Here is a 20,633-nt window from a genome sequence, read left to right as displayed (position 1 = left end):
TCCTTCATTTTCGTCTGGATGTCCGTCTCCTTTGGCTCTGTTTGTGTTGGCATTCTGGATTTCTGAGGACTACAATAAACTGCTCCTCAGATTTCTGCAGGGTAAATCCAGACAGCTAGCTAGACTATCTGTCCAATCTGAGTTTTCAGTTTCAAGACTAAAACAACTTTTGAACGTACACATGTTCCACCAAAACAAGTTCCTTCCTGAAGCTCCTTCCTGCAGCGGCACCACCATTGTGCCCGGTGCTTAGGACCCCCATGATTGTGATTGGTTAAAAGAAATGCCAATAAACCAGAGCATGTTTTACTCCAAACCAGAATTCTGCGTGGACTAGCCGACCTTCCTCCGCAGTGGAGACTATGATTTATCTTGTAGCAGGTTGGCTTAGATCCAGGCTTAAAACTCTTTATATAAGCATTTTCTTAAACGTCATTGGAGATGATGAATGGGAAAAATCACTTCTGGAACCAGAGCCGTTCAAAAAGAGGGCGGTCACTGTTGCATTATTGCAGCATTGATGCTAAACTCTTTACGAGCTGCCATTTTGTTTTGAACCAACAGTTGCCCAACCCACACACACACTTAAACCACATCACTGGAGGCCAGTAGCTCCTCACAAGATGTTGATTGGTCCAAACCAGTGGTTGTTCAGACACAAACGTGGTACCTGAAGCCCGACAAGATGGATTTGTGTGATTATCCCCGTGATATTGAGATAATCCTGCTATGCAAGGTAAACGTCACTTAGTTGCCATGAACAAATCCACTAATGACAGTAATTCCATGCAGATTAATTGTATTTAGTGTAAATGCTATGAATGCTGGTGTGACCAGGCTTTCAGAACATGTTACATGTAAGAAATAAATAAAACAATGCTTGGTAGTTTGGTCATAAAGACACATCATAATCCTGAAAAGAACAAAGTGACTTAGAAATATTGCCTCTGACTTGCATGCCTTGGGTCCCACAACAAAATAAAGGAGCATACAAGTATATCTATAGTTCAGGGCTCAGCAACCTTAGGCACGTGTGCCACCATTAGCATGTGTTAGCTTAACTAATGACACACATAGCAATAAGTGTGCAAGTTTCCTCTCATCAGCATGCCAAATGACCTCTTTCACAACCATTGGCAGGAGCACGCTAGTTTGACTTTTTCCTAGTCTTGCATTGCCAGTCTTCCTCCACAGCGCTGTGTAGGAAGGTCTGGTTGTTCCACACAGCATTTCGACATAGGAGAAAAACATGCTCTGGTTTATTGGCCTTTTTCATTTGAACCAATCACAATCAACTTAGGTTGGCGCCAAACGCCGGACGGAGACATTGTGCCGCTGCAAAATAGCCAAACAATATGAAACATAAGTTGTTTTAGTCGTGCAACAGAAAACTCAGATCGGACAGATAGTCTAGCAAGCTACCTAGATTTACCCTACAGAGATCTGAGGAGCAGTTAACCATAGTCCTCAGAAATCCACCAGAGTTTAGAACGCCAACATAAAGAAAGAGGAAGGTGACGGGCATCCGGCTGAAAAGAAAGACATCTGGCAGAATTTCCTGAACAGTCCGGGAAGTGGAATGTCATGGATATAGACTAACGTTTTCCACCTCAGCAATCCACAAAGACCCGCCCTACTCCGCCAGTACCATTGTCTTCTTCACAGATTGTGGCACTTGGAAAATAACACTGCCTGAGCGGGCTGGGTACATTGTAATTGTAATTTATTTATTTGAACAGGGACAGTGCAAAAAAACATTAAAGGTCCCTTGGCGTGAAAATTTAATTTATTGACATTAATATGATTTCCCCCAGCCTGTCTGTGGTCCCCCAGTGGATAGAAATGGCGATAGGTGTAAACAGAGCCATCCTGCTATGTCTTTGAGAACATGAAATCTCAGATGGCTGTAATTCTGCACCAAGAATGCACTTTAGATGACTGCAGATATGGTGTTAGGGGACCACTAAGGTCTATATAAAATGATCCAAAGAGCACCATGTTATGGGACCTTTAATAGATGTCTTGCGCCAGGTTGTAGCAAATTGCTAATTTTAGCCCGTAGTCCCTGATGATGATGTCACGCTCAAGCGAATATGACGCACTGATTAAACAGAACATTTTAAAATGGCCCTTCATGTTGGAAAAGGTTGCCAACCACTATTGTAACACAAAAAATTTGGCAAATTTGGGATATAAAAAGTGAGTAATAACTTAGGGCGACCCGCCCGTCCATCCTTGGTGACACAATTTAAAGCATAAAACAAGCACAGACATTGAATCTAACAGAACATCTAGGTTTGATGTTGAATGACATTACTCACTAAGCAGAGGTTAGATAAAGCAGGTATGTGTGAGAGGAGACAGTGATAGGTAAACCCCAACAAGGTGAAATAAACCGGGGAATAAGATTAGGCATTGGGAATGATAGGATGAGTAATGTCTGCTGAAATTGCTCGTGTCTGCATGTCAGTGATAAACATAAATCCAGCAGAATTTCGTTTCCCTCTGTCTTTTGTTCATAGCTACAATTTGTACTTTAACTGGTTGAGCTGCAGATGCTGGAGAATCATAGTCTACCAACTCTACCATTGAGGAATCTCTAATCTGAACTGAATAAAAACATTTACAGAGATGGAAAAGTCAACAAAGAATCAATTCTACATAAATATAGTGCAAGTGTTTTGTATATTACCCCAAAATAAATTTGTTGCATGATCCAAATATTCTTCAAAACATTTTCAGTGTTTTCCTTTAGCAAAGGGATTTTGAGAATAGCAACACACACAGAGCGGAAAGGTGAGGTTCAAAGGCTTTATCCTGGAAATGTATTTTCAATGATCCAGACTAGCACTGACAGGGATCCAAAAAGTTAGTGATTATACTAAGCAATTTGTTGTTAGCTACATGATGTGGAGTGTTTAAATACTTTTTTGGGGAGAGCAGCAGAGGCCCTTTTAATCTTTTCTATCACCCCAGATATCTACCTTATTTCTTTCTCTTCCACATATCACACTAACAGACATGTATTTAACATGTGTTTACATAGTTAACACTGCACTCTTTGCTAAGGCTGTCTTAGTGAATCATAAACACACCTGGCCATGCGATGCTACAACTCATTAACTAGGTAAAGTCAGAGAGCATTATCCAATATAATTTCAGCTCCAGTGTGTTCACACCTCACAAAGGACTGCTTCCAATAGTTTGTCAATAGGTTGAGCAGACAATATTGAGTACTATGTAAATCTACTCAGTTTAGGGAGTGAATTCATTCTTTGTTGCTTTCTGTAACTTTGTATAAAACCTTGGCCAGAAAATCCATTCTGGTCAGAGAGAATCCTACAGCTTGTGAGTTTCTTGTGAACTTCTCTCTCCACTGTGCAGTGAATAAAACTCATCTGAACCTGCCACTGAATTGGATCTGAGAGTACCTTTTCTTCCACAGTACATATCTATTGGCAGAGCTGGTGCCTTGGCCCGGTTTATTCATTCAGCGGCTGTAATAGGCATTTATTAGCAAATCTTTATTCAAAATTATTGAGTATAGCTGGAATAATAATAATGTTATGGCCATTGCTAATTCCATGTCTATGAATGAATTGGTGCCTAAAGTAAAACATTTCCATTTCCATATTAAAGTTTAAATGAGGTTATACCATTTTATATTAATTGTGCTTTCTGTCTTATTCACATTTTTGTTATTAATTGTGAATAGAGTTGTACCAAGTAAGTAGTCAAGGAGAGGAGCCAAAGAAAAACTAACAATTCTTGGGAGGGCCTGGCTTTTTCAAAAAGTAAGTGTTCGCACCAAATCATAAATCACTGTTAAGCATACAGTATGACTCACATATAATATGTAAATGTGCTGTATTTATATAGCGCTTTTCCAGTCTTAACAACTGTTCAAAGCGCTTCTACATCTACAGGGAACATTCACCATTCACACACATTCATACACTGTGGCCGGGGCTGCCGTACAAGGTGCCACCTGCTCATCAGATAAACATTCACACACATTCACACTCCGATGCGCAGCACCGGGGGCAACTCGGGGTTCAGTGCCTTGCCCAAGGACACTTTGACAATGACTGCAGGGGCGGGGATTGAACCACCAACCTTCCGATTGGCAGGCAACCGCTCTACCACTGAGCCACAGCCGCCCGCACTAATATGTAGTGGTATGATTAGTTGTATAGTATCATAGACGTTTATCAAGATGGACAACGAGTTTCCACCTCCTCCCGCTGTACAAAAGTGAAGCCAAAATCCCTCAGATATGTGGCGCCACCATCTTGTAATTTTGGAGCTAGAGTCTGTGGAGTAGTGATTGGGCGGTGGAGCCGTGATATCAAAGTCCCGCCTATACACCCATCAAACCAATGACAGCTGTCAATCATGATTTGTCGCATGATGTGAACACTTGAACAATCATCACTTTGATCAGAACTACCTGAAATGACAGAAACTATCTTTGGGAGAAATGTATTTGCTGTGTACTTGTTTTGGCACTAACATGGAGGGTTGGGGTAGGTGACCTATATTGCAGCCAATCCCTAGGGGGCGCTCCAGGTGTTTTGGCTTCACTTATACAGTCTGTGCATAAACCCCGGTAGTCTACAGTGCCAGAGACTTGCTGACCTCTGGTAGGACGATGAAGGCTCCAGTCATGATGGTGAGGACAATGTTGATCCCGAACAACCAGCGCAGGAAGATAAAGTAGGAGGCCACGCCCGACCCAAAGTGACCTCAACAAGAAAGAGGAAACATCTGACTGAGACCGACTCACATGTTGCATTAGATTCAGAAGAAGTGATGTAGTGGTACACAACCAATAATACAAACTATCAATTATATTTTCAAAAAATCCCTTAAAAAGTCAGTCCTCATATGACCATATAGTATAACGTTACTGATGGATAACTATCTGATTGGATCAAGGTAAGTCAAGTTAAATTGAATTAACTGCCACTACATCCCTGGATATGAAAGTACTTTACAGATATTAAATGGGGGTGTGACGAGACACTCAGTTCAAGAGGAGACACGAGATTGAGTCCACGAGAACGGGAGACAAGATTTTAATTTGAAAGAAAACTAAAATGAAGAAATATGACTGGAACAATTGTCTTTAATTTAATCAAAAGTCACAAAATAAAAAATGCGCACTGTGCAAGATTTTGCCTCGAACTCAAATGGCTTCTCTCCTGTATAACTAAATTCTTCCGACCCAATAATAACCCATACCAATCCTTACAACCTATTAATCAAAAAAATATTAAATTCTTACTCTGCACTGAAACTTTTATTGTTTTATTTTCTGGAACATTTTTAACTGCTCTTTAATGTTTTATGTAAAGAACTTTAAATCGCCTTGTTGCTAAAATGTGCTATAGAAATAAAGTTCCCTTGGCTTGCCTTTACAACCTCAACCAGTCAGTCAGTCAGCAGGGCAATAGAGAACACCTACCTGTCTCGGACTTGAACATTATCTGCACCGCAATCTCCCTATTGTATTTTATTGTAGCAAATTGTGTACGCTAAAGTTTTGTCGCTTTACCAGCATTGACTCTCTGCAACTTTAAGAAACTGCAAAGGCAAAGTGACTTTAACTTTCGCTCTGTGTGTGTGTGTATGTGTGTGTGTGTGTGTGTGTGTGTGTGTGTGTGTGTGTGTGTGTCGTAGCTAAGCACTGATGCTTACGCACTCTCAGAATCGGACATTTGTCACCAATGAATTTTTCCTCTGTAGTACCAACGTAATTCTGCAATTTTGTAGGCTTACTGATATCGCGAGACAACTTTTAACCTTGAAGACAAATATAACGTTTTGATCTCGCAAAATCTCGTGGGACGAGATCTCGTCACACTTCAAATATTAAACAAAAGAAATAATTTCATTTTGGACATTATCCAGTGACAGGCAACTCACTTTCAATTTTCTTGATCCTCACTTCCCAGGGAATGAATAGAACCACAATGTTGTAAAGCAAGCGTGAAAGTTTCTTCAGGAGCTGTAGGAGGAGAAACCAGAATGAGAAAGTCACTGACACACAGCTCACACAATGGGAGTGACAGGGAATACATTTGACCATCAAGCAATGGTTCCAGATAAACATCCTCTCTTTCATATCACTCCAGTGTTGCTGGAATTATTGTCATTACAGTTTATGGTTCTATTCATACTGCAAGGTGCACAAATGTAAAAGACTGCTGTTCATATCTGAATAGTTTGGATTAGAGCCCAAACAATATATTATATCGGCCCATATTAGGCATTTTCAGATCTATCAGTATCTGCATTTATAACGGCCTTTAATCATTTTGTAATGGCAAATAAATTATTCTAATTCTAATAAATGAATATTAAAAAATTAAAACGGACTGTCAACGAGCGTTGGCGTTGCATAGTCTTTCCACCATAGTCTGCGCTCTACAACGTCCCTGTTGGCAACAGATTCTTTTTTGTCAATATGTTTTTGTTCAAAGGACTTTAAGTGTCATATCTTCAGTTTGTATTTTTGTACATTTTATTTATCAGAACTTGTTGTGATGTTCCTCTGTTCTGTTTTGACAATAAAACAAATTATAGTGTTTTAGTAAGAACTCATAAATAACTACAAATAACTGATGTTAGGGAAATGAGTTTGTTTTGTAAAACGTTTCTGGATTTTCTTTTAAAATAGACAGTACGTCGGGCAATATATCGGCATATCAGATTTTTAAATAACCAAATTTTCGTATCAGTATCTTAAAACTCGTTTATTGGTCGGACTCTAGTTTGTATGGCAGAAAACTGTTTATAATAATTATTAGTTTGCATTGCATCTACAGAGTGCTTTTCATTAAATGCAGTTTCTACATTATGGACAAAGTAGATGATCAAAAACCTAGACAATTAAAACAGAAAGTTTACCTTTATGTTATATTACATTGCTGAAAATGTTTTCCATGTAGTTTGCATTACGCAGAATGTCATGTTGTAGCACATGTCTATGTAGATCACATAAGAACTGAAACCATGTGACTCTGTAAAGCTCTTTACACCTTATGATGTGACAAAAAAAAATAAAAAATCAGAACTGAGAAGATGCTGATTATTAATCAAGATCATGTCAGCTGGACCAATAATTCTGAATTTCAATTAACTGAGAGCCAAAAGGCAGAATTAATAACTCGTCATCAGACTGCTCACTAAAAGTCAATTTATTCTAATGGGGCCTGAGCAGCCCGAACATTTTAATTAAACTGAGCTATAACAACAGGCCATAAATTCACTCATGCTGCTGTGCTACAGCTGCACAGCTCTTTCTCTTTGCCTGTCTTTATTCCTCTCTGTATACAAGTGTGTGGTGATGATAGATTGGAGTAATAGATAGATAGATACATAGATAGATAGATAGATAAAGCATGTTCTGCTCACAGGAGGAGAACAGCTTTTTTTTTTTTTATCCGAGCTCAGCAGCCTGCACAAAAGAAATCCAACATGTTTTATCATTTTGGCTTGGATGGTCAAGATACTGCAGTGCAGTGAAATAACACAAAGAAGCTCCTCTCAGCATTCAGTCAGACAGAATAAGTGGAGTTGTGTCCAGCGCATATTTCACTGAAGCCGCAGAGACAAACTGGAGGAAAGAGGATGTCAGGGCAGCCACAGCACAGCCATCTTTGTTGTTAATAGGACATATTTGCAGCACCATCGTTACAACCATTTGTATTTTGTGCGTATTGTGGACCAAAATCGGTTCTCTTCTGATCCACTTTAGCAATGTTGTAGATAAATATGTCCTTAATGCTCTGGCTCCTTGCAGTCTTTGATCAGGCCCACATATATATTTAGTTTCCCAATTCATTTTGGCAGAACTATTTTTTTTTTGATTTTCTGAAGTTTTTGTCATCTTTGTTGGCGCTTTTTTTAACGTTCTTGTAAATTTTTCTTATGTTTTTTGGCGCCTTTTTGTGGACGTTTTTGCCACTTTTTTGTTTGGTTATGTGTAGGCATCAAAGCATACTTCATGATATTTTGTAAAGTAAAAAAAAAAAAGTAGTTTAGAAAAGTAGTTTGCGTTATATCAGACGTTACTTGACTTCCTGTTACGCACGTTTGTTTGTTCCATTAAGTAAAAAAACTTGCCGTATAATTGGGTGTCTCCTGAGTAAAAATGAGGTGTAAGTTTAAACCTTCCAAAATCCCAACCGGCCTCCTTATGAGGAACTTGTTGCTCTTGGTCAAAATTACTAGAGGGCACCGCCACTATAAACATCAACATTTGATGGCATTGCTTATGAGAGCTATGGAAGCGTTTTTCTGGGGAGGACCGTCTTATTCTGTGATCTGTCTCTGTGGTTGCTTGAAAAAAAGATTGCTTCATATTATATGTTGTGTCTTGCCCCTAATATGTCACATCCACCTTCCTTAATGGATCTACAAAAAAACAAGAAATGTTCAAAAGCAGAAGGACTTAAAGAGCTATTTTGAAAGACATCCTCTGATTTCCTAGTATTTGTCATCAATGGTTAAAATCACTTTGGTTCTTTAGTTTCTACATACATGAAGCACCTTTAAAGATTAACATGGGCAACATTTTACATAAGTGAAAATTCTAATAGATAACCACTTCATTTTTATAAAGTTGCATTCTAAGCTGGGATCAGTGTTTAACAGTGTTATGTTGAAGTGTAAATGACAGTGAATGCTTGGTGTGTACATACATCAGCTCCTGCGGTCTGGTAACCTCTGGTTCTGGTGAGTCGCCCCTCATACCTCAGAACAATCTCTCTGGCCTGCCTGCGATACAAAGACAGAGGGAGGCTCAGTCAGTACACTTAGGCTACATCTACACGACTATGTTTTCATTTGTAAGCAGCGTTTTGGGACAAAAATGATCTCCGTCCACACATTGGACACAGAGTTTTAGCTCCATTAGCAGAACTAAGCTCAGTTAGACAGTTCATTTAGGGGGTAGTTCAGTTTTTAGCAAGTTTTAAGGACAATCTGATCATCTAACAAGGCAGGCCCGCTTAGTTCTATTAGGGAATTATTATAAAGCTTTACAAAGAATATATTTACAGCATTTCCTCTCTAACTGGGACGTTTTGGGACCAATTGGTGGAATTACTGTGGACAAAGTACACACACTGATACACTGGTAAGAGCTAATGAGGTTTAACCATGTATCCAGCTAATCTAAATAGCTTTCGTTACTGTAATGTGGGAACAGTAAACTTAATTTAATGTTGTATTTGGCGATTTCTTTTGCTCGGTAAAAATCTTACACAAAACAAGTTCCTTACTAAGACTATATTGAAGAGCAACACTTTCCTTTCCTTCTTCCACAGCGCTGTGGAGACTGTGACAAGCCTAAAACTGACATTCTGATATTTAACTTTGGAACAAAATGCTAAACATTATGTTGGGCGTAACATTAGCTTACTAACTGTCAGGATCCCATTGTCTAATGTCTATATATGTGTCTGTGTCACTTTTGTCTTCATTACAGTTCAGTTTTCTGTTTTGACAGCTTATAAAAAAATGTTGAGTCCCACCACATAACTCCCATCACTCACATCCCAGCGCAACTTTTTTAGGCATTTTCTCGTTTGCTAGCAGACAGATTTGGCGAGTAGGCAATAAAAGTTAATGGAGAGCAGAAAGTTGTTTTCCTGGTCAGTAGGGACGGAACTTAAATGCACTCTGTTTATGTATATACCCCTCATGCTGTCCTCAGGTCAAATTTGACCCATTTTCAGTTTTTTCATCACAATAAATGGGCCATCGAAATAAGCTGAAAATGTCAACATTAGAAATATAAAATATCTTTGGAAAAACATTTTAAAAAAGCAACCACAACATTGAAAAAGTGACACAAATGTCAGAAAAAACGATAATAGTGTTGACAAAAAATGTTTGACGGGAAGACAATACAAGGGTTAAATGGTACAGGTGTGACTGATGTAAATGTTACATTGTTCCCCCCATCTTGTAGATAGATGGTACTTGTTGTAGTTGACGATGTAGAGGACTGGATACATTTATTCCAGTATTAATATTCCTATGAGGCTATTTGTTCTGTGGTTTAAACCGGATTGTATTTTCTAAAAGTTTCTAAAGTGCGTGCTTGCAAAATACCTTACGCTGAATATATGACCTTAAACAATTTTTATCACAGTGCAAACCATACTAAAAGCCCAGCTCATTGTTAAACCATTCATAACAGACTGGTACCATTAAAATAAACTGTCTAAAGTGATTCTGTAGCTTTACAGTCCATAAGATCGTGAAACCTGCTCATCCTGTCACAGCACTGCATGGGGACAATTCATCAGGGGGCTATGAGCCATGTCTTAATCAATGAGGAAACTCAACATATACTTTACACACTCTCCAATGGAAACCAACTGTAGTTTCACAATTTTGCAATACACATGGTTTCATTTTGTGATTTAATATTTTTATTATATTTCATTTTGCCAGGGTGAGGGATAATGGTAGAGTCAAAATTCAGAGTAACCTTAAGTAAAATTTGTCAGAAAATCTAGGTTAAAAAAAATTTAATTTGTGATGTGAAAAAAGAGTGTTATTGCAGCGGGAGTAATCGCAGACATTCAGCCTGAGATTAAAGAGGGTGTAAAAACGCAGACTTGCATCCCATCCCTGATGCTGGTAATAAAACCTCTGCGGTAATAACAAACTGCCCATATAAAACCTGTTATCCATGGCACATACTCAGCACATCTTAGAAGCTCTCTATCTACTCTAGTTTTCTCGGGCTCAGCCTGTTCTCTATCTACAGCTCTAATGACACTAAGTCAAATGTTAGAACACAGCCTTCACAGTTTTGGTCTGAACGCAACAAGGATCAGCTTCTTTAAAAAGGTGGATATTCACAAGGTTTTGGACACTAATCCCACTTATGTTGAACCATTTTCCACAGAGGTAAACAATACCAAATGGCCATGTACTGCAGTATTTCAAATCAAAGTATATTTTTAAGATAAAAAAAAAAATTCAGTTCAGTTTAAATCCTGCTTTAATTTTAATAAACCATCTCCTACAAATGTTTCATAATAATCACCATGCATGTGTGTTTTTACTTCTTCTGCCTAATCTACAATATAACGCTCTGTGACTGTAAGGAGGAGAAAGCAGTTAAATAGGAAGAACAACTGAATATGTACACAACCAATTCTGCAATGGGCCTCTGAGCAGAGACGTGCAATCTGGTCAGTCAAGCAAGGCACGGCCTACCCTGCCAAAATTTGAACGTAAAAATGTTTATTAAATCATTTTTATTCAACGTGTATTTATTTATTCTTGTATATATGCAATGTGTGTGTTATTCCAACTGTTTAGATGTTACGATGAGAAATGTTGCAGTTATGAATAGTCAAATACAAAAAATGGTAGACTACGCAGTGCTTTTACTGTCCATTCATTGCGGATGACAAGCGCACAACCCATGTTGCGCATGCATACTTTGATCCTGTGTTCTTCAACATGTACAGCAAAAAGCACAACTCTGCTGTGCATTTGCACGTAAATGTGTTATACCAGTAATCATCTCCGTTACATGTCAAACATGGACCAATTAAAATCAAGATATTACTGGACCTTTGCGCAGCTAACATCATTACACCAGCTACATTCAAAGTCAAAATTACAGCAGCAGTGTCCACTAATATTACAACATTTAATCCAAAAAAAGGAGTTGATAGCAAGAGGGAAGTCTACGCTAGCCTTAGATGGACTACTGCAGCAAAAGGCACAAAAAATGTTCAGTTTCAAACTAACTGGCATGGAAGAAAAGATTGGTTATGTGGCTGTGCTAACACTCAGTAGCTGTACTGCTGTCCCTGCCTACTTTATTCAATGAGTCAGTAGCTTTAACCAAGTATGAAAAGTCGTCAGCTCACATCCAGTTCTCAAATTACGCTGAATGGATTTTATGTACAAATAACTATAGTATATTACATTTTTTTCTTTCACAATATATAATTTACCTCATAATTAATAAGTTGGAAGGCCTGATCAAGGCTATGTTTTATAGATCATTCTCTTTGTGCCCGCACATATAGTGCTCAGTCCAGAAGAGGGAGCTGCAAAAAGCATAACTAACTAGTAATAAGTACATACTAATGTTTTATAAAGTGCTCGTAAATGAGAGCTAACAGCGTTAGCCAGGAACAGTTGGGACCACTTTACTTGCTGTGTCTCTATTGTTTTTGCGAGTAACCATGATAAATTAGCCTGGAGCAAATACCTAGCTACGTGTTCAAGAAGAAATTAGCCAACTCAGCGTCCTAGGGCTTTAAGCTGTCTCCATATTATCTACTGTATATCTCCAATATTTACCCAGGGTTTGTCTCTGGTCACACAACGTTAGAAACACGCCAGTTCTTTTTGGGTCGGTAGAATCTGTTTATGTTTCTGTTTACGGGGTTTACGTTTTTAAAGATATATCCGGCAACCCGGCCTGGCTGTCCAACTGGGCAGATACCAACACACAGGCCAAAACACAAACAGAAATTCAGTCACAGAACAGAAATTTCCAAAGGAGAAAATACTGGCATTAGCATTGTTGTCAGAAAATATGGCATGTCAACTTGGCATATTTCATTAATATCTGATGACGCATTAAGGTCATTTTTGGACTTATTACAGTAGATATATTACATGTTAAACCTTTTAATATTAACTAATGGTTATCACAAGGACCTTACTATGGTGGTTTCTGTTTCACCAGGTCAAATTTAAGACTTTTTAAGACCTTTTTAAGACATTTATGAATGAAATATAAAAGTCACGAAAGTACTTGTAAAGTAAATAGATGTATTCAAATTGAATAAAAGCGTCAAAGTAATACAAAGCTGTACATATACAGCAAATTATATTTGGACTGTATCGAAAGAAAGAACTACAACACCAAAAAAATATATATTACAACAGGCATTAGAGGTAGCGTTACATGGACGTAGGTAAATTTAGACCTGTTTAAAATTATTTAAGAACTAGAACACAATAACTTTTGAAAATCTAGACTTTTCTAGACTTTTTGGGACCCAGCAGAAACCCTGTATTAAATATTGGGCAAAGATATGTGTCAAGACATGATAAGTGTCAGAACAGACAATTTTACTTTTTCCAATTTTAAACCAAAATGAAAAGTGCCTTAGCAGCCTACACCTAACCACATGTGGAGGCCAATGCTGGTCTGTGGTAAGAGTCCAGCTCTTGGTACACCCACCATTCACCCCCATACAGGACTTAGTACACTGAATAATGGCCGCTAGTGAACAAAATACATTGCTCTCCCTCCAATGTATTAAGCAAACCATTCAGTAGTAAAGCATAGATTTCAGGAGACACGCTTGCTGTAAGAGTAAGCAATGCTTATCCAGCACAAAAGGGAAAAAAATATAGAGATTAGGTTGATAAGTAGCAGTGAGTTTCTATGACTTAAATTCATGTGTTCTAAGAGCTTAGCCTTTGTTGATCTACAGATGTATTTCACTTATACAGTCATCATGTATAACTCTTGTAATTTTGGTGGATAAGCTGCAGAGGCACACTCACGTTAAATCCAGTGACATTTATTTCCAGAGCCCTTACATTAAGAGAGAGAGAGAGTGTGTGAGCGTGTGTGTGTGTGTGTGATTAAGAGAAGAAGAGAAGAGAAAGGAAAGAGTAAACTATCACTTCACAGAAACAATCACACTTTGGCACTTTGGGGTACTTTAAGACTTTGAGCTTGCGTCTCATGGGCCAGGGTCTGGTCCGAATGTTGGCGATAATCTCCTTCTGGTACTGAATGTTCTGGAACATTTCCTCTGGGTCGTTGCTGTCCACCCGCTCATCCTCTTTATCGTCATCATCGGAGGAGCTGTAGGAGGAGACACAGCGGCACAGTAAAAAAAGGGCTTGGTCTGTCCACATCGTAAAGAAGAGAGGAAAAAAAATACATCCTCCCTAAGATGATGTATTTTTTTATGTGAAAATGTTTTGGTCGTGGATGGCTGACCTTTATGTTTCACTTTCATTTCACCAAAATGAAACCAAATAAAACAGGATCAAGCTACCACTATTCCTGAGTTTTGTCCAAGGTTATTTTAATTTTTGCATTTTTAATTAGTTTTTATTTTTATTTCATTTTGACTTTTTGTTTTGAAATTCTGTTTAGTTCTAATAAGTTTTTAAAGCGGGTTTGTTAGGTCCCTAGTTAGGGCCCGAGCGGCAACAGTAGCGAAGGCCCTATGGAATCTGAAGGAATTATTATTATTATTCTTTCTTTCTTTCTTTTGGCAAATTAATTGCCTTTTTGAGGGGCTTAACGTTTTCAAAAACTCACCAAAATTGGCGGTTGTATCTAGTCTGGTGAAAATGTACATATTTTAATGTGGTACAAACTTCAGAAAAACATTCAAATTTTATACTACAGTATATAAAATACCCAATTTAATAAATTGTTATCTTTCCAAAGGTGAAATATCCCTTTAAGTAAAACTTTTTTTTTGCTTCTTGCGTTATTGTTTAAGTAACCTAGTACCTTCCTATTTATTGTGAACACTGATGATAGCTTCTAGCTGAAACATGTTTATGTTTTGCCCACTTTAAATAAGCAGATAACTTAACTGTGACTGACGGAGTTTTTAGATTTCTTTGATCCTGTCACTGCCATAGATTCAACACACTGCCCAAGATTTGGCGCCTTGTTGGCCACTTTTCAATATATCTTTCATAAATTCAAACAATGCTTGGCTGGACATTTTCATTCTTTGATTTTCTTTACTGCTGGTAGCGCATTGGCTGCTCATGATCTGACTGTAGTCCTGAAGCAACAATGCTGTTATAAATGCAAAAGGATATGCTACACGTGTGATTTCTGTCTGATGTGGGCTAGTCTATGTCCTGTAGTATGTAGACTAGACACCTTCTCTGCTGTTTGGGTTCATGTTTAGTTGCCACTTTTTGCTGTGCAGAGCCAATGCTATTTATTCTTTTTTTGTCTATATAGTTTTGTACAGACTTTTAGACCGAGCTTTGTTGGTTGAGCATGTTGTGGACAGTACGTGGCGTTATAATGTAGTATGTGTCGAAAGGTTAAGTTGTTGCTGTTTTTTTCAGTTTGTCCCTTTTGCTACTTCTTCGTCTTTTTGAAAATGGCCCACTCACTTTTGTACGGGCCCAACCAAAATATTATTGCAGCCTACGCCAATGTCCTGTAGTGTTCTCTGTCCTACGGTTGTCTTCCTGAACCGGTGTTAGCTTCTGTTTGGGTGAAACATCTTTCACCCGAACAGAAGCTAGCCCCTTTGCATTCTCCTTTACCTTGTTATTAAGCTTATAGTTAGGACATAGATTGAATATTGTTAGGGAGTGGGGAGTCGCAGCGTCCGCCTAACCCGGCCCACCTGCTTCTCGTCATAGCTGTCAGATTTATCCATCATATAATCAATAATATAATAAAACTAGAGGGAGGCAGGGTGATACAGCCCGATCCGGTTGGGGAGAGTTCTAGCCTGACCAGGCTCCTCTCTTTACCCTGTCTCTCCTAATTATGCTGTAATAGTTTTAGACAGCAGGGGACTTCCTTTGACACACTGAGCTACTCTCTCCTCTAGCTTTCTATCTTCCCATTTATGTGCATCCATGTCCCAGATATGGCTGTAACTAACCTAGCTCTGGGGAGTCATTCCCCGGAGTCCTTATGTTCTTTTCCCCCCAGCATGTTTCCTTGGATCAGGGAGGCTCCAAAATCATGGTTGCAGCTGTCGCCATGGTCCCGCTACACGTTCTGCAATGCCATGTTACATCCTGCTACGCTCTGCGGTGCCCAACTACGTCCTGCTGTGCCTTGTAATGCCGCACAGTGCCCTGCTATGCCATTAACTACTACAAAGAACTACTACAAACTACTATTTTTTTTTGATTGATGTTGCCACTCTTCATCCTAACCCCAACCGGCCCGTCAGACACCGCCTACCAAGAGCCTGGGTCTGTACGAGCTTTCTTCCCAAAGGGGAGTTTTTCATCGCCACTGTTGCACTGTTGCTTGCTCTTGAGGAAACTACTAGAACTGTTGGGTCCTTGTAAATTCTGGAGTGTGGTCTAGACCTACTCTATCTGTAAAGTGTCTCGAGATAACTCTTGTTATGAATTGATACTATAAATAAAATTGAATTGAATTGAATTGAATTATGGTAAGCTGAGTTGGCCTCCTTGTGTACCCTTTTGAAATTCGTGGGATTTTTCGTTTTAATGAATTGTCTAAATATTTTACAACCTTCCACTGCAAGGCACGTGCTTTTATCTGGCACAGTAATAATCAAATATAACTCTGCTGCTTTCTCCCAACTTTTGGTACAGCCATGATGCCAGGCAAGGGGCATGGACTATGTTGTGTTCAATTTGACATTGAATGTCGTAAGTCCCCAGCCGGAAACTATACATGTTTATGGCATAGATTGTGTAAAACAGATCTAACTCTGAAAGATATGACATTATTTGCTCTATGAAAGACATTGATAAAGACAAAAACTAAGGACATTCACTTAATTATTTTATTTTACATGACAATTTTAGTTAGTTATAAGTTTCTCGATTTAATTTTTATTTCAGTTAATGACAATGTTTGTTACCACCTAGTTTTCATTATTTTTGTTTTTAATTATAACCTTCGTTGTCCTACTGAGATGATGTTGTAGCCTGCGATGTTTGAGGTTAGAAATCTGCCTGTCAGAGCTAAACAGCTCCTGCAGTCAGGTGTGCTTTGCAATCTGCGAAGCGGCAGGGCAGCAAACTGTAGCAGCTTGCAATGTTTCTCTCACAGAAACAGACTGTGGTCAAGCTTGCAGTCAATTGCATCTCCACGGTCAAACCAGCTGCCGCTAAAGTTGGAGACAGACAGTGGCACAGCACAGCGAAGTCTCAGTGAGCAGAGCAGACGTACTGTAGAAATAATTTTTGAAATAGAAATATGCACTAATCCAGAACACAGGACCTTCTTCCGGTATTAACTTTCTTGTTCCCGCACAGATGAAACTGAACCAAGGAGAAAACGTTCCCAGTTTAAAAACTCATCAACTGAAAACAAACTAAAGGTGTCATAGCTGCCCCAAGTATTAATACTAAAAAGTAAAACCAGTAAACCTCTGTGCGTAAAAGGTCAAATTCAGTGTGCACTGACTGTGAGCTATGGTCGGCTACCAGTCAACCTGTTTTATGCACGGCTGATTTGGTCTGTGATGAAGTTCTAACTGGCCGCCTACATTGCACGCATAACATGTACGGAATGGATGTTCCAAAAAATACGCGTTCACTATTATCAATGTTACTGGCTACACCGGGCATAGAGCAATGTGTGTGGGTGCGCATGGGTGGCAGAAGTCTGCTCCGCAAGCGTAAAAATAGGACAGTCTTCCATTTATATATTTTACGTGAGGTGTGTATCACGGAAATGGATTATAATGGATGGATGAAGTGTCTTTCTTTTTTTTATATTAAAAGTACGGGAAGACGACTTTTATAACAGGTGACTGTAGATTGATGTTTCACAGCGCTGTGCCAGCTCCAAAAACTGAAAAAAAACAATAACAATCCCAAAGTATAAGCCTGTCATCTCGCCTGTGACTCGCACAATCCTACGCCGTGTGTGCGCTGCAGGTGTAGCCAGTTCAAAGATCCATTCCGCAGCACATCAGCTCTGCGAATGGTCCGCATATGTTACACGTTCAATGTAGCCAAAGCATAAGTATCTTAGTTTACAGTTCACCTTACTGTGGGGAAAAAAGGAAGTGGAAGTGTGTTTCCTCATATCACTCATTGACTGTAGAATGTGTGTTTGCATCACAGAACTGATCATAATAGAAACATTTCAAATTAAGAACCGTCACAGTCAATGTGTTTAATTTATCATTTTGCCAATTAGTAGTTAATTTATTGGTCATCAACATGTAATGCCGAGCTGAATTATGTCAACTTTATAGGAATTTAATTGGACTGCAGTTGATGCACATTCACCCAATAATGTTTAATTATTTTGTTGATAGTAACAATATCCCAAAGTGGCTGATTTTTATTCTCATCAATTCAGATAAATGTATGATAAATGATGCAAAGACAGGGAATGCACCAATTACTGGCAAATTAGAAGATCTATGGTGAATGGTAACGTCTTTCCTAAATACCAATTTCTACTGTCTTGTCTAGTAGTGTTAAAAAGACGAAGCTGAGGATTCAGAGATTCAAAATGATGCATGAACAAAGGTAAATTGTTAAAAACCGAAGAAAAAACAACATAAATAACATTTCACCACCTATAATCTTCTCTGGGCCATAATGTAACCTAAGAAGGATCTTAAGTGACTTAAATTAAAGATTAATTTGTATTTATGACCTACAGGGGAAAAAAAACTTTGTTTAGAGCACATCTTTGATTGTATTGCCTGTATTTTGTGACGTATTTGTAATAAATGCTGGGCAGATTTTAAATAGATTGATTAAAGATGATTGTAGAAGATGATAGCTGTTTTATAACTTGAGTAGAGTTAATCTGATGTTGTATATAAAAGTATAAATAAAAGGGAGGAGGCAAGGACACTTATATTTCTTAAGAGTAAATGATAAGAGAGTTTCATCTTCAATAAATGAGATATCTCCGTAGCATGCCATAATTCAAACACAACACCATTACAAATATACAATAGAAACGTCTTTTCCATTAGTGTAAGGCAAAATCCACAGCTTTTTGTGAGCATTTCCAAACAATGTCCAATGATCACTGGAATAACTTTGATAACATATGAGCTCCATTATCACCACGTTATCAAGGCTGGGTTTTCAAAGAAATCAATTTTCCGATTCAAATTGATCCACATTAGAATAGTCCAATACCGATTCATTAAAGCCAGGGTGAATAAATTGGTATCATGTGAAGCTAGACGACCTAAAGAATCCATATCATTTTAAATAGGTATTAGGTATAGCGTCTCTGTATCACACAACCTCTGCATTAAAGAAAGCACTGTTTCTGACTCTATGTAACTGATTTGGGGTCCATTAGTAACATAAACAGCAGGTTAGACGGTTCCTTGTACAATTTACAGCATTAGTTCTCTCTGAAATATCCCTAATCAAATCGATATTGAATCAAATCAGGAAATCTGTGGCAATACCCAGCCGTAGGAGTTATTGTTGGAATTAAACCAAATGACTGATTGGCATTACAATGAAAAGTTGGAGTGATGCACGGTTGACGCTCTGTTTTAAACTATATTCAGGCATGTACAGTAGAGCCCGACTGATAGAGGATTTTTAAGGCTGATGCCGATACAAATATTTAGTTGTTTAAAAATCCGATATGCCGATTTACTGGCAAATATATTTTTTAAAAGAAAATCCAGAAACACGTAACATAACCAACAGATTTCACTAACATTAGTTAATTGTAGTTGTTAATGAGTTCTCACTAAAATAATATTATCATAACTTGTTTTACTGTCACAACAGAACAAAGGAACATCAAAATATATTTACGTTCTGATAAATAAAATGTATGACAATACAAAGTTGAGATATTAAACTTAAAGTCCTTTGAGCAAAAACACAAAACTCTGTCTTGCCAACAGGGACGTTGTAGAGCGTCCTCTGGTGGACAGACTATGCAACGCTCATAACATGGTTGACGTCCGTTTTTATTTTTAAATATTCATTTATCAGAATCATTTATAAAATGATTCTGATGAATGAATGTTTAAAAAAAAATAAGAATTGTGTAAATATTTTTTAAAATCGTCCAATATAAATGTCGATATTGATAAATCGGGAAATGCCTAATATGTAGTGTAGTTCTTTATACGTACATCTTTGTAGCAAAACTCAAAACTGAATTTTTCACTGTTTATTCACAGAGTAAAATTCTTTGATAACCCTTTATTAATTTGAGATTAATGAACTGAGACTAAATTCACAAAGATGACCAACAGGTCAGAAAGTCACTGGATAGCAGTCAATGTATGTAAACAGGAAACTGTGTAGTCTTGGCTGATGATTAGATTAAGTAAAGGACTAATTGTATAACCTGCAGGATGTCATTTAAAGCTCAGAGATGACAACCATAAAGAATGAGGCAGACAGAGAGTGAGAGAAAAGCAGAAAGGCTTCTAAAAAACTCCTGATTAAGGAAGATAAATCAAACGGAAAAAAGAGTGAGCAGACTCACCCCTGCTCCTGGTAGGCTGAATAAATCCTTCTGGAGTTCTTCCTGATACTTTTGTGTCTCTTGGCTGCAGACAGAGATCTGGTGCTGCCAACCAAAGACTCAGACACTGTACTCATGCTGTCTCTCTGCTCAGAGTGTGCGCAGGTCAATGTCTAAGTCCACACTGCATGCTTCTCAGCATTTCTGGACTGGAGCTACTGTACCTGCTGCTCTAGAGCCCCACTGGAGCATCACACACTCAAACACACTTACTCATCAGTCCAATCACAGCCATACTGACTGCTTAAAGGGACAGCACCAAACATGACAGACAACTTGTAGGTCATTTCTTTAATGCATAAAGTATATTCATGGTGCGGCGCTGACAGTTACGTTTTGGCACCTAACGACTAGTTCCGTTTAGGAACAAGATTGTGGTTTG

General features: G+C 38.3%; 1 protein-coding gene and 1 long non-coding RNA gene across 2 annotated transcripts in view; one reads left to right on the top strand and one right to left on the bottom strand.

Annotated features, from left to right (window-relative positions):
• The window catches only part of LOC117942251 (transmembrane channel-like protein 3), a 45,083-nt gene extending 24,685 nt beyond the window's left edge, over positions 1–20,398 (bottom strand). The window contains exons 1-5 of the mRNA XM_034867645.1: positions 20,213–20,398; positions 13,730–13,876; positions 8,709–8,784; positions 5,929–6,010; positions 4,639–4,745 (exon numbers count right to left, since the gene is read on the bottom strand). Of these exons, the coding sequence (XP_034723536.1) occupies positions 4,639–4,745; positions 5,929–6,010; positions 8,709–8,784; positions 13,730–13,876; positions 20,213–20,328 (528 nt within the window). The 5' untranslated portion in view covers positions 20,329–20,398. The remainder of the gene's footprint in view (positions 1–4,638; positions 4,746–5,928; positions 6,011–8,708; positions 8,785–13,729; positions 13,877–20,212) is intronic.
• LOC117942743 lies at positions 17,533–19,428 on the top strand. Its single transcript, XR_004656213.1, has 3 exons — positions 17,533–17,743; positions 18,965–18,971; positions 19,417–19,428. It is a non-coding gene; the product is annotated as an uncharacterized LOC117942743 (long non-coding RNA).
• Positions 20,399–20,633: the final 235 nt, after the last annotated feature.

Source organism: Etheostoma cragini, chromosome 1 (genome assembly GCF_013103735.1).
Source record: "Etheostoma cragini isolate CJK2018 chromosome 1, CSU_Ecrag_1.0, whole genome shotgun sequence".
NCBI classification, from domain to species: Eukaryota; Metazoa; Chordata; class Actinopteri; order Perciformes; family Percidae; genus Etheostoma; species Etheostoma cragini.
Note: the sequence above shows the minus strand (reverse complement) of the source record. Positions and strands in the feature narration are given on the sequence as shown.